This window comes from Gallinula chloropus (assembly GCF_964237585.1).
Source record: "Gallinula chloropus genome assembly, chromosome: 27".
Taxonomy (NCBI): Eukaryota; Metazoa; Chordata; class Aves; order Gruiformes; family Rallidae; genus Gallinula; species Gallinula chloropus.
The window spans coordinates 5,944,093-5,960,206 of record NC_140112.1 but is presented as its reverse complement, the minus strand read 5'-3'; the positions used below and the strand labels follow the sequence as shown (position 1 = coordinate 5,960,206).

General features: G+C 61.3%; 2 protein-coding genes across 3 annotated transcripts; both read left to right on the top strand.

The window, feature by feature from the left end:
- The first annotated feature begins 513 nt into the window (after nt 1-513).
- PPARD (peroxisome proliferator activated receptor delta) lies at nt 514-6,239 on the top strand. Of its 2 annotated transcripts, XM_084275889.1 has the most exons (6): nt 514-674; nt 1,384-1,535; nt 2,796-2,934; nt 3,533-3,735; nt 4,436-4,886; nt 5,288-6,239. In XM_084275889.1, exons 1-6 carry the CDS (start codon nt 539-541, stop codon nt 5,533-5,535), a joined length of 1,329 nt encoding a protein of 442 aa, XP_084132015.1. In that variant the 5' UTR covers nt 514-538; the 3' UTR covers nt 5,536-6,239. The 2 variants fall into 2 exon arrangements, with proteins under 2 accessions (XP_084132015.1, XP_084132014.1); XM_084275888.1 differs by lacking the exon at nt 514-674 and having other exon boundaries at nt 1,312-1,535; nt 4,433-4,886.
- A 5,841-nt stretch (nt 6,240-12,080) lies between these two features.
- On the top strand, nt 12,081-15,694 carry FANCE (FA complementation group E; the record flags this gene model as incomplete). Its single annotated transcript, XM_084275988.1, has 11 exons — nt 12,081-12,304; nt 12,618-13,266; nt 13,349-13,393; nt 13,584-13,643; nt 13,722-13,865; nt 13,943-14,066; nt 14,615-14,690; nt 14,813-14,879; nt 14,960-15,085; nt 15,203-15,297; nt 15,458-15,694. 11 exons carry the CDS (start codon nt 12,081-12,083, stop codon nt 15,459-15,461), a joined length of 1,614 nt encoding a protein of 537 aa, XP_084132114.1. The 3' UTR covers nt 15,462-15,694.
- Nucleotides 15,695-16,114: the final 420 nt, after the last annotated feature.

Genomic DNA, 16,114 nt, shown 5'->3' with positions numbered 1-16,114 from the left:
GCACGGAGCCGCTGCACCCCAATCCGCCGCTGCCCTCACCCCGAGCTCTGCCTTGGCTGGGTGAAGCTGGCGCTGTGTTCATCTTCCTGGTGTTGTTGGCTCTGTCACACCCTGGCCTTGGCTGCCACCAACACATCCCAGGACACTTGTTTGGGGACGTGTGCCTGCTGTGGGACTTGCAGGCTGGGGAGCTGAAGTCCGTGAGCGGTGGCTAGGCTGGTTTGCACTCTGGGCTCTGTCCCCTGGGCTGTAAATACGATTGCACTGACGTTTTGCTTCTTCGAGACCTTCAGAGTGCAAAGTGATCTTTACAAGGCCCTGGGTTCTGCATGTTTCCCTGGGTAAGGAGAGGAAGCAGAGCAGGACTTGAGTGATTACACGCTGCTCTGCTGCTGAGATGCTCTGCGTTCCGAGCTGACGCTGTGTCTTCTCCCTCTGTTCCAGCAGGAACAGCCTGGTAGGGTCCATCTCGGATAGACACGGATGATGCCAGAGCTATGACAGGGATTGCAGTCTTGGCACTGAGGGGTGATCGATTATGGAACAACTACAGGAGGAAGTACCTGAGGTCAGGGAAGAGGAGGAGGAAGAGGAAGAGGCAGTGATGGTGGCAAGCGGAGCCTCAGACCCAAGTGGAGGACCAGACAGCTCGCTGCCTTCAAGCAGCTACACAGGTTAGTGGTGCCATGGGAGCTCATCTGTCCTGGGAGCATCCAGGGATCCATGTCCTCCAGGGATCCACATCCTCCAGGCAGCGTGCAGAGGTGCACGGGCAGAGGACCTGCCCCTGAACAGAGCTTGGCTTGTTTTAATCTTTCCCCTTTGTGAAATAATGCATCGGGAGCCAAGTTGTGGAGAGGCTCAGTTCTTCCCCTGCGGTCACTCTGCGGATGTTGGCAGTGGGTTGGGAGGTGGAAATCGAAAGGACAGGCAGGTAACATTGTGCTCTGGGTGGGAAGGACTCCCAGGGTGCCTGAGAAAGCTTCCCTGGCTGCTGCTCCAAGTCCTCAATGCAGAGTGACTGTAGGAGGAAGAGGTTTGTTGCTGCTCAAGAGCCTTCTCCGGAGCCCCAGGGGTTCCAGCTGGGCAGCCCTGTGCCAGCTGCCTGCCAGCTGGGGATTATAAAATGTGCTGTTTGGGTTTCACTGCCTGCACATGGGTGCCAGAGGGAAGGAGTCGGCGGCGATGTGGAGTCTCCCAGCTGCCGGGCCCACCAGAGTCACTCTTGGCTCTGTGCGTGGCATCTGCCTGACCTTCCTGCCCAAAGGGAGTGCAGGCTGGGACAGCGCTGGGAACCCCTGGTCCAAGCCCATGGCTGGAGGAGTTGGGTGCTGGGTTTGTGGCTCCTGTGTGAAAGGCCTTTATCCCTCTGTGTGTCTGCAGACCTTTCGCAGAGCTCCTCTCCCTCCCTGTCGGACCAATTGCAGATGGGCTGCGAGGAGGCGGCCTTGGGCGCGCTGAACGTGGAGTGCAGGGTCTGCGGAGACAGAGCCTCGGGGTTCCACTACGGCGTGCACGCCTGCGAGGGCTGCAAGGTATCCGTGTGCCCTGGCAGGGCGGGCTTCACCAGGCCAGGATTAGACCCCAGTGAGCACGCTGCTGTCCCTTCAGGCAAGCAGGATCGCAGCAAAACAGGGATGCAGGGTCGAGTGATTGTGAAAAAAACCCCTTCTGCAACCTTTCCAGGGAGTGTGGAGAGCAGAGGCAGCACACACGGGCTGTCTGGGGGAGGCAGCTGAGATGTGTCCAGCCCAAATCTTGCGCTGTCACGCTTTGCTGTGTAAGGCAGGTCTGTCTGTTCCCACAGGGCCCCTGGCTCTGCCTTTAAAGATGCTTTCTGTGCTGCAGATCAGCAGTGAGCTGTGTTTATCCCCCCTGGGATCACTGGCTGCAGCTGGATGTGCCTCTGAAATTCTTTTCCCCCACAGCAGATGCCAGCAGGGCTGCATTAGCTGCCCGGGCTCTGCCAGACATTCCTCCAGGCTGGGGCTGGCTGGCAGCTCGTTCCTCCAGCCTCCCTGCCGGCTGGCTGCAGGATCACCCATAATACAAGAAAGATGTAGAACTGCTGGAGAGGGCTCAGAGGAGCCACGGGGATGCTCAGAGGGCTGGAGTAGCTCCCCTATGTGGAGAGGCTGAGGGAGCTGGGCTGGGTCAGCCTGGAGAAGAGAAGGCTGTGGGGGGACCTCATTGCAGCCTTCCAGTCCCTGAAGGGAGCAGAGGAACAGGAGGGGAATGGGCTTGTTAAAGGGCAGAGACTGGCAGGACAAGGGGGATGGAGTGAAGCTGGAGGAGGAAAGGGTGAGATGAGATATTGGGGGGAAGTTCTTTCCAGAGAGAGTGGTGAGGGGCTGGAACAGGCTGCCCAGAGAGGGGGTGGGTGCCCCATCCCTGGGGGTGTTCAAGGCCGGGTTGGATGGGGCCCTGGGCAACCTTGTGTAGCTCCAGGCCTGGAGGTTGGTGTCCCTGCCTGTGGCAGGGGGTTGGAGCTCTGGGACCCTTGGGGTCCCTTCCAACCCAGCCCAGTCTGGGATTCTATGATCACACACACACCATGTCTGGCACTGGACAGGGGGCTGCCCTCCACCTTTCCTCCTCTGCAGCCCCCTTCTCCCACCACAGAACCTTTCCTTGGGCCAGAGGCTGTGCTTGCAGCAGAGAGTCCCGGGGCTCATCCTCCTCACCCAGCTGAACCTCCACAAGGCTCCTGGGGATGATAAACCAGCTTGGTCCCAGGACAGAGGCACTGACAGTGCTGCTGTCCCTTTGTCCCTCCCCGTGCCCGCTGCTCGCAGGGTTTCTTCCGCCGGACGATCCGCATGAAGCTGGAGTATGAGAAGTGTGAGCGGAGCTGCAAGATTCAGAAGAAGAACCGGAACAAGTGCCAGTACTGCCGCTTCCAGAAATGCCTCTCGCTGGGCATGTCACACAACGGTGAGCGCCACAGCCCCAGGCAGCTGGGGCTCCCAGGGGTTCCCATGGGGAGGCTGTATGTACCCCCCGTTACCCCCTGCCTCTCTTCTTGCTGGGGGTTGTCTTTCGAACCCAATGGTTTGAGCCTTTGATTCTTCATCCACTTCTCCTGCCCAAGAAGGGGCTGTTTGTTCCCACTGTGCAGGCTGGCTGTTGGCACACGGCTGTTGGCACACGGCTGTTGGCACAGGGCTGTTGGCACAGGGCTGTCCCTTACAGGTTGACCCAACGGGAACTGTATACACAGGTTGCTCTTCTGTACTGGAATTTTTCAACTTTAGGTGTAACCATCTTGTTCCTGGCCAAACCAGGGTGTTTATAGGGGAATCGGGGCTTGTGTGAGAGCCCAGAGGAGCAGGGATGGGAGCTCAGTGTGAGGTGGTGATGGCTGGTTCGTGGAGGGGGGAATGCTGGAGCAGCCCTGGAGAAGCATCTCCACCGAGCTGCAGGTGTTCACCAGCAGACCTGTGTGGTGGCAGAGCAGACTGCTGCCCTCACGGACACATCTCCAGGGATCATCCCCACTGTCCTGACCCACTGCTTTCCCCCCCAACCGCAGCAATCCGCTTCGGCCGCATGCCAGAGGCAGAGAAGAGGAAGCTGGTGGCGGGGCTGACAGCAAGTGAGATCAGCTCCCAGAACCCTCAGGTGGCCGACCTGAAAGCTTTCTCCAAGCACATCTACAACGCCTACCTGAAAAACTTCAACATGACCAAAAAGAAGGCGAGAGGTATCTTGACCGGGAAGGCCAGCAGCACCCCAGTAAGTTCCCTCCCCAGGGCAGGTGGGGCTGGCTGTGAAACAGGATGGGAGGCTGCCAGGGTCCCTAGGACAGGGAACACAGGTCGGCGTCCAGATGGGTCTGGAATCTCTCCAGAGATGGAGACTCCACACCCCCTGAGCAGCCTGTCCCAGGGCTCCCTCACCCTCACTGGGAAGAAGTTCTTCCCCACATTGGTGGGGAACTCCCTGTGCTCCAACTTGAGGCCATCGCCCCTTGTCCTGTCCCCACAGACACTGAGCAGAGGCTGCCCATGGTCCCCTGTGTCCCACCCTTCAGCTATTGATACCCATTGATCAGATCCCCTCTCAGGCTTCTTTTCTGCAGGCTGAACAGCACCAGCTCACTCAGCCTTTCCTCACAGGGGAGATGCTCCAGGCCCTTCATCATCTCTGTAGCCTCCTCTGGACTCTCTCCAGGAGATCCCTGTACTTTTTATACCAGGGAGCCCAGAACTGGACACAATACTCCAGGTGGGAGTATTGCACATCTCCATCCTGCTGGCACTGGTAACTGCAGCCAGGTGGGCTCTACGCTGGGAAAACTCCTGGTGCTGGGCAGACTTGTGCTGTTGTGGCTGGATGTGGATTGTCCAGGCGCTGTCTGTAGGCAGATGTACAGCTAAACACCAGTGTCCTTGGCAGTGACGTGTTCCTAACTGCTCACTCCTTTTTCAAGCAGCCTTTCGTGATCCATGACATGGATACCTTGTGGCAGGCAGAAAAAGGGCTGGTCTGGAAACAGCTGGTGAATGGCATCCCCCCCTACAAGGAGATCGGGGTGCACGTCTTCTACCGCTGCCAGTGCACCACGGTGGAGACCGTGCGGGAGCTCACCGAGTTCGCCAAGAGCATCCCCAGCTTCATAGACCTCTACCTGAACGACCAAGTGACTCTGCTGAAGTACGGGGTGCACGAGGCCATCTTTGCCATGCTGGCCTCTATCATGAACAAGGATGGGCTGTTGGTGGCCAACGGGAACGGCTTCGTGACGCGGGAGTTCCTGCGTAGCCTGCGCAAGCCCTTCAGTGAGATCATGGAGCCCAAATTCGAGTTTGCTGTGAAGTTCAATGCGCTGGAGCTGGATGACAGTGACCTGTCCCTGTTTGTGGCTGCCATCATCCTGTGTGGAGGTGAGCGGGCGAGTGTTGGGGAGAGTCCTCCTGTTCTTAGAGGTGTGTGGGGCTGGCCCTGCGATCACCCAGGGGCCTCTTAGGGGGGGCAGGGGACAAACTGAACAGTTCCAAAACCAAAGCTGCTCCATGGAGGCAACACCTGGCAACCTTGGACCAAGAAAAAGGAGCGTAGAAGTGACACCTCCTCCTCATATGCTGTGGGATATGTTGTCCAAGGGCGTGTTTCTCCCCTTGTCTAGTTGACGAGGTTGGAGTCGCAGTGGGTGGGTTGGAGTCGTGGTGGGTGGGTTGGAGTCACAGTGGGTGGGTTGGTTCCCCCACTTCCCTTTCCCCAGGAGGAGTGCATGCTTTGGAGGGCTACACCGTAACACTACAGCTACCATCCTTCCTCTCCACAGACCGTCCCGGCCTGATGAACGTGAAGCAGGTGGAGGAGATCCAAGACAACATCCTGCGCGCGCTGGAGTTTCACCTCCAGTCCAACCACCCGGATGCCCAGTACCTCTTCCCCAAGCTGCTGCAGAAGATGGCTGACCTGCGGCAGCTGGTGACAGAGCACGCCCAGCTGGTGCAGAAGATCAAGAAGACAGAGACAGAGACATCTCTACACCCTCTTCTGCAGGAGATCTACAAGGACATGTACTAAGGAACTGCTATTTATGAGAACGAAGCCATGGATTCCCAGCAAGACTCTTTGTACAGAAACAAGGAAACACTTCCCCCATGTCTTCCATTTCTTCTACTGGAAACTCTTTTCTACCTGACCCTGACGTACGGTACATGGGGCGAGATGCCCTCAGAGTTTGCAGCCACCTCCTAGGCCATGGGGCTTCCGTTAACACACACTAAGGAGCTCACAGAGGCAGATCATAAGCCACCGTTTCCGTTACTACGGCCCCGGCTCTTCAGCTGCTCCCTGGGGCCTCTTTGGAGTGGCCAACGGCCCAGCCGGTGGGGTTCCTGCGTGTGGCAGCCTGGGAACGGTGTGGGATGCGCTGGGTGCTCGGAGACGGTGCGGGTATCCGTGGGGATGTCCATCAGGATATCCATCAGGACATCCCTCGGGGCCAGCGGCAGCACTTACAGCGTCTTTCTTCTCTCTGCTGTATTGCACTCTGAAAACATGGTCCTGAGCTGGGAAGTCGAGGACAGAGCAATGAAAGGAAGCCTGGAGTGTTTGAAGGCGGGCAGGGCTGTCCCAGCAGACACCCCTCACCCCCTCACTGTGTGGCTTATTCCTGTCTCCTCCCAGAGGGATGGTGGGTGGGATCTCTGCCTTCCCCGGGAGTGCTGTGTGGGAGCCCTTACTTCTGGAACCATCCCACCTTTCAGAGGGAGCCTGCCCCTTGGCACCCCAGTGTGAGGGAGGGAGGGATGGGGAGGTGGGAGGGGAAAAAAGGGCTTGACTCATAAACACTTCACCTTCAAAGCAGAGGCCGGTGTCTGCGTCCTTCCCCAGGCTGAGTTCCCAGAAGGCTCCATGCAGGGCCTGGAGCAGCCTGGGACTGGTCAGGGTTTAGGCAGCAGGGGTTGCGGCCTCTCCTGCAGCTCCCTTCCCCTGGGGGGGTCGGGGAGGGGGCTGCAGGGCAGGGGGGGGCTGCAGGGCAGTGTGGGCAGCAGAGGCTCCCCAGTGGCACAGCTCCTGTGAGCGTCAAAACGCTTCCACAGCACCAGCAAGGAGAAAGCCACAGCCAGCCCACAGCACTCACAATGCTGAGCTGCCCTGCCTCAGTTTCCCCTCTCTGAAAGGGAGCTGGATGTCACCTCTCTGATCAGAGGGGGAGCACGAGGACTAATTACTGCATTGGCTGCAAAGAGCTTTGCAGCTGTAACACAGTATAAATGCCAAGTATTTATTGAAGGGGAAGTGGGGTGGGGAGGGATGCTCATGATGAGCAGGAGCTTCCTGGCACGTAAGGCAGGGTAGGGGAAGCTGCCCTGTCCTCCTCTGCATCATCCAGAGTGTGGGGACAGCTTCAGGCCCCCAGGCTCTCCCCAAACCTGGGACTTCACCCCACAGCTGTAGTGAAACGCAGCGCTGCTGCCTGTGCCCAGCACGGGACCCCTGGATGGGGGCTGCATCACCCAGGCTGTGGGAGAGAGGACGGACCTGGGAAGGGCTCAGTCCACCCTTGGGATGATGGTTTGTGACCCTAAGAAGTGGCACTTGCCCATCTGCAGCTCGTGGCCCCGTGTGTCCTGAGCAGCCTTATTAAATACTGACACTCCCACTGCGGGCTTGGGGGAGCAGATGAATCTGGTTTGTTTTCCTTCCCTCCTCTTCAGGGGAGCAGATTTCCCTGGTGCAATAATTCCTTTCAAACCCAAAGGGGAAGAGCGCTGGGCTTCCACACCATGTCACAGGGCTGCCCGCTCCCAAACCCACCCCCAGCTCCTTGCTGTGCCTCAGTTTCCCTGCCCTCTCCCCGCCCAGCCCCTTCCTGTCCCTACCTCGCAAGGGTGTTATGAATTACAGTTTCTAAAGCACTTTGAAGCCCTCTTGGGGAAGGCACCAGAGATGTGTGTGCTGGATGGATCCCCAGGGGGCTTTGTCCTTCCCCGAGCCCCCGTGGCATCCCCACCATAGCTGGTGTCCCCACCACGGCCGGCACACGGGACTCCCCTGCTCATCACCTGGGGGAACCTTTTGCTCTTCCCCCCCCCAGCAGTGTAACAACCCCCAAACTGAAATGTATATTTTTGCTAGAAGTACAAACCTCCGGGTGTTTTTAATAATATAAACAGTGTCCACAGACTGACTTGACTTTAAATAAACCCCAACTAAATATTTAAGGACTCCTGAGCATCCGCCCTTTCTTTGGGTGGGGGGGTGGTTCCCTTTGGGGGGTTTCCAGCAGAGGTGATGGGATTTGCTGTGATCCCCAGTGATTCCCCCTCACTCCCAGGGTTTTGCTGTCTCTGCCATCAAACCCAAAGGCAGCGAGAGCCGGTTGTGAGTGGGGGGGTCCCGGTCGTGAGCGGGGTCCCAGCCGCAGAGCCGGGCTCTCCCTGCCCCAAACCTCCTCCGAGACCCCTGTTGCGGGGCGAACCCGGGCGATAAGCCGGGACTGGGCGCTGCGGGGCGCCGGGACCGCCCAGCCATGTGCCGACTCCGCTCTGAGCCCCCCCAGACTTCACAGGGTGCAGCTGCAGACCAGGCTCCCCTCACCCCCCCACCCCATTCCCTCGGTAGCCGGACCATCACCCCCCGGCCCCGGCCCCGGCCTTTCCCCCGCGCCCGGCGGCACCGGCAGCCCGAACGGTCCCGGGACCGGGGCGGGGCGGGACGGGGCGGGGGTTAAGCCGCTGGGCCTGCCGGGCAGGTGGCCGTTACTTGGGTGGGGACCGGATGCTGCCCCCGGCCCAGCCAAGACCATAAGTAGCCCGGCGAGGTGCCCCAGCGCTCCATTCTGCTGGGGAAGAGATGGAGCCGGGAGCCTTGGTACCATCCGGAGCGTTAAGGGGCCGGGGCGGCTCTCGGAGACCCCTGTGCAGGTAGAGCTTGGGGAGAGGAGGGAAGGGGGGGCTGGGAGCAGCTTTTGGCGGGTGGGGAGGACGGGCTGGGACTCTCCGTGGGGCGGAGAGGGGTTTGAGATGCTCTTGAACCCCACCACATCGCTCTCCCCGTTTCCTGGCCGGGCGGCTGCAATCCCCAACCCCAACTCTGGAGCTGGGGGTCCCCCGCAGCACCCCATCCCTACCAGCCCCGAAACAGGGGCTCCTGTCCCTTCCCGTGCCCCCCACCCAGGGAAGCAGGGGCAGCCCCAGCCCTCCCTTACCCCAGGTTTGTTTCCGTGCTCCCCCGGCTCCCTCACCCCGGCACCCCACCCCCCTTTGCCGGCGCGGCTCCGCTTGTTTGCTCTGCAGCCAGCCGGGAGATAAGGCTGGATGGGGCAGGAGGGCGCAGCCCCTCCTGAGCCCCGGCACCCCGGGGGGCTCTGCGAACGTGGCCCCGTCCGGGCCAGGCTGGTACCCAGGGAGGGTTGGGGGGGGGTCCGTGACTCCAGCCCTGTGGCTTCTCTGGCTGGCAGGAATTTTGCCCGTGGATTCTGTCGCTGGGGCCAGAGCTGCCGCTTCTCACACGACAGAAAGTCAGCCCCGGTCTGCAGGTACTTCCAGGGCGGGTTCTGCAGCTACGGAGAGCGGTGCAGGTAAGGGGCGGCCAGGAGGGCGCCTGATGCCACGAGGACGGGCTGGGAGCCACGAGGTGTCGTGGGAGGCTGACTGGACCCTCTGTCTGTCTGTCCCTGGGTTCCTCCAGCTACCAACACATCCTAGAGGAGCCGGTGTCTGTGGGGACCCACACGGAGCCCAGCAGCATCCCTGCAGCAGCGGCCTGGGGCTGGGGGAGATCCCATCACCACTTGGCCCACCCTGTCCCCAGTGTAACGAACGAGGCTGTCAGGCTCCCAGCTGTGGAGGCTGAGGAAGAAGAGAAAGACGCAGAAAACATCCCCTGTGGGGCCGTCAGCAGAGATTCTGTCCACACACAAACTCAGGGTGCCTCAGGTAGGTGCAAGGGTGCACAGGAACCAGCAGTGGGGGTGAGAATAGTGGAGTGGTCATGGAGGAGCATCCTGACGTGTCTGCCCTTGACCCAAATCATCCTCCTCCTCCTCCTGTCTCTGGGCAGGGCCCAGCTGGGGCTGTGGAGTGCTCTCTTAGCAGCTTTTTTAGGGTGGGGACCTTAACTGCTGTGCCTGTGCCCCCAAGCAGGCAGCTCTGCCTCTTTGGTGATGGGGCAGGATGAGCTTTTTCCCCTTCTAAGAGCAATCCTGTCTGCAGGCTCCCAACCACGGTGGCGGGGGCAGGATCTGAGCTCTCAGGACACCAGAGATGCAGCAGTTCAGACGACAACACAGACTGACCCTGCGGAGGTGGGCTTGGGGCTCTTCTGCAGCCAGACAGTCCCCATCACCCTGCGTTGGTCCCCTAGGTCGGGGCAGTGATGGAGCCGGGGGGTTGCAGTGCTGTCCTGCTCTGCTTGCAGGTGCCTGTGGAGCCGGGCGCTGCAGTCCCGGTCTCCACCGCGATGCTGAGGGCACGGAGTGAGGCCGTGGTGTGTGGCATCTGCATGGACCGGGTGTATGAGAAGCCGCTGCCAGAGGAGCGGCTCTTCGGGATCCTCCCCAACTGCAGCCACGCGTACTGCGTGGGCTGCATACGCAAGTGGCGGCGCAGCCGGGACTTCCAGAACACAGTTGTCAAGTGAGCGGGGCTGGGGACACGGCAGGGTGGGTAGTGGCACCCCTTCTGCACCCTGAAATCCTTCCTTGGGGTCTGGTGACGGGGCTTGGGGACTGGGAGCAGCTTTCCTTTGGGAACGAGCACTCGGGAGCTGGAGTGGGGATGCTGGGTGAGGCCACCCAAGCACGGGTGGTGACCTCCTTGCCGCTTTTTTGGGACACCCACCTGCCCCCATTGCCTTCACCCAGGGCCTGTCCCGAGTGCCGCGTCACCTCCAGCTACTACATCCCACACAAATACTGGGTCTCGGATGCGGCTGAGAAGGAGAAGCTCATCCAGACCTTCAAGGCACGGACAGGGTGAGTGTGCAGCGCTCCGGCTCCGGGCTCTGTGCTGCTCAGCTCCCAGAGCTGCTCTCACAGCTGCTCTTGGAATCCTCCAGGAAAATCAGGTGCAAGTTCTTCGCCCGGAACCGCGGCCGGTGCCCGTTCAAGTCCGACTGTATCTACCTGCACGAGCTGCCCGCCGGCTGGCTGCCGCAGCGCCCGCCGCAGCGCCCCAGGATGCTGCTTGTGAGTAGGGGGGGACTCCCTGGGGTGAGGGGGCTCTGGGGGCAACGCGTGGCTGTGCTAAAGGGGCTCATCCTCTGCCCTGTGCTGCAGGAGTTTGGTCCCTCTGACTTGGAGAGCTCTGCCGAGGAGGATGAGGAGCTCTGCATGATCCAATGGGCTTTCACCCTGGCGCTGTTGGAGTTGGACTTTGGGTACCCGAGTTACAGCCAGGGGATGTTCATGGACTCCAGCTACTCTAACTGAGCCACGGGGTGCAGCGTGGTGTTGGGGTGCCCCTTCTGCAGCAAGGAGACATCTTCTGCCCTGCTTTTGCTCCCAGCGTGGGTTTGGGGGGGGGTGTGGGGGCATTGGAAGGTGTTGTGAGGGTGGGATGGGAAATAGTCTGCCTGGTATTTATCAGTCCCTCTGATACTGGCTGAACCCCCATCGGGTCCCACATCCCTGCTCTCCCCCAGGAAGCTGCTGGGGGGGGTCAGAGCTGCATGGATCTTGGGGCAGTGGGGCACAGCCCCCTCACTATGTCCTCGTCTCCTTGGTGCTCTGCACCCATGGGAGACCTGACGGAGCCGCGGTGAAGGGCTGGGGGAGGCAGTGGGGGAGTTTTAATGCCCGTGGGGCTGGAGCAGGGGCGCGGGGCAGCAGCAGGGGGCTGTTTTAAACCGCTTTTAACCGAATAAAATGTGCCGTACACGGTGATGCTGCCTGGGGGCTCTGTCCGGGGGATGGGGGGCGGGGGGATATGTGAGGTTATTGGGGGTGGGAGGAGCGGAGGACGCCAGCGTTTGGCTTTAAGGGGGTTAATTGCACAACACGTGTCATTTGCCTGCTGGGTGATTTGCATACGGCGCGCGCTTTTCCAGCGCGGCGGATCCGGAAGCGGCGCGTGCGGGGCCCGGGAGGGGAAAGGGGCACCCCCCGCACCCCCCGTACCCTCCCCCCCCCCCCCCCCCATCACCCCCGCACCCCGTCCCTGCCTCCGGCCGCTCCCCCCGGTGAGTGTGTGCGTGTCCCGGGCGGGCGGGAGCCGGGGGGGTGATGGGGCGGCTCTTACCCGGGGGAAGGGGCCGCGGTGGGGCGGGGGCACCGCTGCCAGCGGCACTCGGGGGGTTCCCTCTCGGCCCCCCCCCCCCGGGGGAGCGATGGGCTGGCGGTGGGGGGGCTGCGGGTGGCGCTGCAGAGCGCGGAGGGGGCCCCGGCTGTGCCCCTGGGTAACGCTGCTGCACCCCGGGGCGATGGAGATGACCGCGGATGCTGCTCCGAGCAGGTGAGAGCAGCCCCCGTAGAGGGGGGACCCCGGGGTTGGCTCCAGAACTGGGTCCTGGGTGCTCCCATCCTCCCCACACCCTTCCTGGTGTATCCAAAATCAAAGTCCCCCTGTAATTTTTCTTGCAGGTGGCTCAAGAAACATCCAACCCCCCCCTTCCCTGCAGCGATGGAGCCCCCACCCCTGCCCTGGCTGCGGAGCCTCGACAAGCCCAGTCGCCTCCTGCTCCACGCTCTCGCCTCCGGCTGCTCCGGGGCACTGGCCGCCCTCCGGATGCTGCAGCGGGTCCCGGCTGGGGAAGGGCCCGGGCTGGGGTTCCCCTGGCCGACCTTCACCGCAGCCCTGTGCGCCGAGGAGCCCATGCTGGAGGGGCCGGAGGGTGCCCTGGCTGTGTGAGTTGGTTGTAGTGCCAAAACTCGGCGTGGGGTGGGAGGTTTGGTGTGTCGGGTGCCCTGTCTGGCACCGTGCATCCCCCCCTCCAAGTCCCCTGGTGCAGTGATCTGTCAGCGATCCATATGTGAGGTCAGAACTGTAGCAGGGATCCCCCAACCTTCCATCCCACATCTGCAAAAGGTGGATGAAGGCATTTGTGGGCCCCTCTTCCTTCCCCATCCTGTGAGGCCCTGCTCTGTGGGACAGGTTGGTGATAAGGACTCTGGGTACCGCTCTGACACCGTCACTTCTCCCTCTTCTCCCCTTTTCCAGCAAGCCTCGGCTGCTGCTGCTCCCTGTTGTGTGCCAGAGGAACCTCTTCTCCCTGCTGCACGTGCTGCGAGCTGTGGTGCCAGAGGGATGCCTCAGCCAGCTGCTCCAGGCTGTGGAGCAGGATTCCCACGTGGATCCCTGGGTGCAGGCACTGGGGGATCTACTTCAGCCAGGAGTGAGGGGAGAGGAGCGCTCCCCACCCCCTGCTCCCTTCTCACCTGCAGCCCAGCACCAGCTCGAGTGTCTGTGCCAAAAGCTTGTCCAGAACAAACCAAAACAGGGAAGGAAATGGAACTGGTGCTTCAGTAAACAGCCTGATGCTGCTGGGGATGTGGCTGAGCCTGGGGCCCAAGGTGGGAGGCGCAAGAAAGTGTCAGAGGAGAGCCTGGAGCTGGATGAGGAGAGAGGGGGGAAGAGGCTGCTGCTGGAGGAGGCGGCGTTTGAACCCCCAGAGACCCAGGGAGGGGGGGATGTGGCAGGGGTGGAAGAGGAGATGCCTGGGGAGCCTTCAGAGGACAGGTCTGCTCAGAGCCTGCCTGGAGATGCTCCGGAAAGCTCCCAGCGGGATGCAACCAGGATGGAAAGCTCTGGGAAGCCCAAGAAGCCTTCCCAGACACAGCAGGCAGTGGAGATCCAACCCTTTCTCCAGGTACCAGCCAGGGTTCGCTTTTCCCTTCCAGCCTGGGAGCCTCTGTGGTCTGACTCGTGTTCCTTCACCTCATTTTCCCCAGGCACACGGCCCGAGGCTGAAGATGCTGCTGCTGCAGGAGTCCAGGGTGAGGGGTCTGCACATGCCTGGGCTGCTGGAGGGGCTGGGGGAGGAGGTGGGAATAGAAAAGCCCCTCTGGATCTGTGCATCCTGCACCTCGCAGAGATTTGGTGCAGGGTGGGTGGCAGGAGGTGCAGGGAGAGGCCCCGAAGCTGCAGCTGGGGGTGTTCCTGCTCAAGGGAGGTGTTTCCCTGCAGCACTCGGAGCCGAGCGTCCCGCTGGAGCTGCGTGTCCTGAACGACTGCTCTGCCAGCCAGGTCAGCCTCAGCGTCCCCGCAGCGCCACAGAGGGTCTGCTGCTGTCCCTAACGTCCCTGTCCCCTCTGCCATCCCCAGCTCGAGGGGCTGTGCTCCTTCCTCCAGCTCCCCACGTGCCCGGAGCCGCTCCTGGTGCGTTTCTGCAGCTGGCTCCTGGCTCTCACCCCCGACCTCAGCTACACCAGCGCGGCCATCCTGGCAGAGCAGCTCTTCCTCCAGCGAGTAAGCGCAAGGCCAGAGGCTTCCTGCACCCCACTTCCCTCACTGCCACCCCCACCTCATGCCCTTTCTGTCTGTAGGTGCTGTCCCTCACCCAGCCACCCTCCCGTCACCTCCTGGCTGCCATCACTTCGTTTTGCTCCAAGTATTCCCAGCCCTTCTGCAGAGTCCTGGTGGCTGCCGTCCTGCGGGACCCAGGGAAAGGTGAGAGGGGCTCACAGGGGCCAGAGGAGGAGCTGGGGGCTCCATCCAGCAGGAAAGGAACCCCCAAGGGCAGAGTGCTGCTCCCTTGGGAGAAGGAATCTCTGTTTCCCGGGGAGTGGTGCTGATGAAACCCTCGCTGTGGTTGAGCTGAGGGGGGCTGGAGTCACCTGAGGGGTAGAAGGGGCACAGTGTGGTTTCTGGGTGTCCTGGCTGAGGGGTAACCCTGTGTGAGGGGGGCATGGGAAGGGTTAGGCACATCGCTGTGGGTCTGGCAGCCTCGGGAGATCCTTTCCCCTTCTAGAATCACCTGGCTTGGAAGAGGCCCTTTAAACTAAGTCCAACCCCAGCCTATCCCTGCCTGGCCCACCTCTAGGTCATGTCCTCCAGCATGTCATTCACACGCCTTGTAAATCCCTCCCTGGACAGCCTGTGCCAGCACCTGACAGCCCTTTCAGTACAGGAATTCTCCCTGATCTCCAACCTAAACCTCCCCTGCTGGGATTTTAAGCCGTTCCCTCCTCTTGCTTGTTGCTCCTCTGCTCTCACAGGCACTGAGCAGACCAAGCTGGTGTGTGAGCTGGTGGAGGAGTGCCTGGAGCCCGACTGCGTGCGCCTGGTCCTCAGGTAAGAGGTGGCATTGACAGCAGCTCTGCTTCAGCCCTCGATGGGTCTGGCTGGCTCTGCCTGCCCCGGAGCACTGGCGAGGCTGCTGGAGCCTCGTGTCTCCTCTTCACCATCCTCTGCAGCCAGGTCCTGGAGTTGTCCCTGTCTGAGGAGCTCCTGTCAGTGATGCAGGCTGTGCTGGGGCGGCAGGTGAGGGCACTGTCTCCCTGGGTTTCCATGCTGGCTCCAGCAAGGACCAGCTCTCCTCCCAGCTTGGGGCTTTCTTCCAGGAGGTGCTGCCCGCTGAGCTCTTCGACCTCCTGGTCCTGACTCTGTGCCAGCAGGCTCCAGCCTTCTCCACATCGCTGAACTACGCCAAGCTGGTGACGTCTGTGCTCACCTTGTACCAAAGCCAGGTGGGTGAGGGTGTGCTTGGCTCCTGGGGGGCTGCAGCTGACCCCCGACCTGGCGCAAGGGTCTGGGGTGGGCTCCTGCCACTGCTCCTCTCCGAGCACCTTGCTCCTCTGCCCCAGGTCACCCCAGCCCACCGGAGCCGTCTGGCTGCGGCTCTGGATCGGAGCGGTGCAGCTCTGAAGAAGTCTCTGCAGGCTGTGCTGGGAGGAGCCGGGTGAGAGGGATGCTGTCACCTCGGGGATGCCATCCCTCGGGAGGGGGCTGGCAGGGGGCTCCCAGTCTGTCCCACGCGCTGGGGAACCACCAAGAGCCATCAAAACCCGTCTCGGTGGTGGGTTTCCCTCTTTCTGACTTCTTCTCCCTCCTCCGTGCAGGTGACCCCGGAGGGACCTGCCGGGCAGCGCATCCTCCTTACGCCTCGGTAGCTGCGGCCTGGTCGCTCGCCGGGCTTCAGCGGAGCGTGATGGAGGCGCAGCCGGTGCAGGCCGCAGCACACCGTGCTCAGCCATCCTGGCCTGAGGTGCTCTGTCACTGGACAACACCATCCCAGCCCCACACACGCCCCAAGGCTCGATGATGAGGGTCGTCTTCGTTAAATAATTAACACATTCCCGCTCATCTCCGTGTCTGCTCTGTTTGTGGGACACCTCAGGGCCTGTGGGTGCTTGGCCACACTCCAGGTCTTGCTTTCCACAGGTTGCTCCTCCATGGGCTCAGGTCTTCCCAGAGCTGGCAGATCTCCCTCCCCTCCCTGTCTCTGGCAGCCTGGTAGGGTTTGTTTTAATCCCAACCCTTCCTAATTCAAGTGTTGGGATGGGCAGTAGTGCACGGAGCTCACAGGTCATTAGCTCTTGATGCCCTTGGCTCATAGGTCATTAGTTCTTGATGCCCTTAGCTCATCGAGGAATCAAGCTGTAAACTCGTCTGGGGCTCTTTGAAGATGGTAATTCTGGGCTAGGCTTAATTGGCCATCTGAAAATGGTAATTCTGGGCTAGGCTTAATTGGCTGTCCTGATGTGTATCTTGGCTGC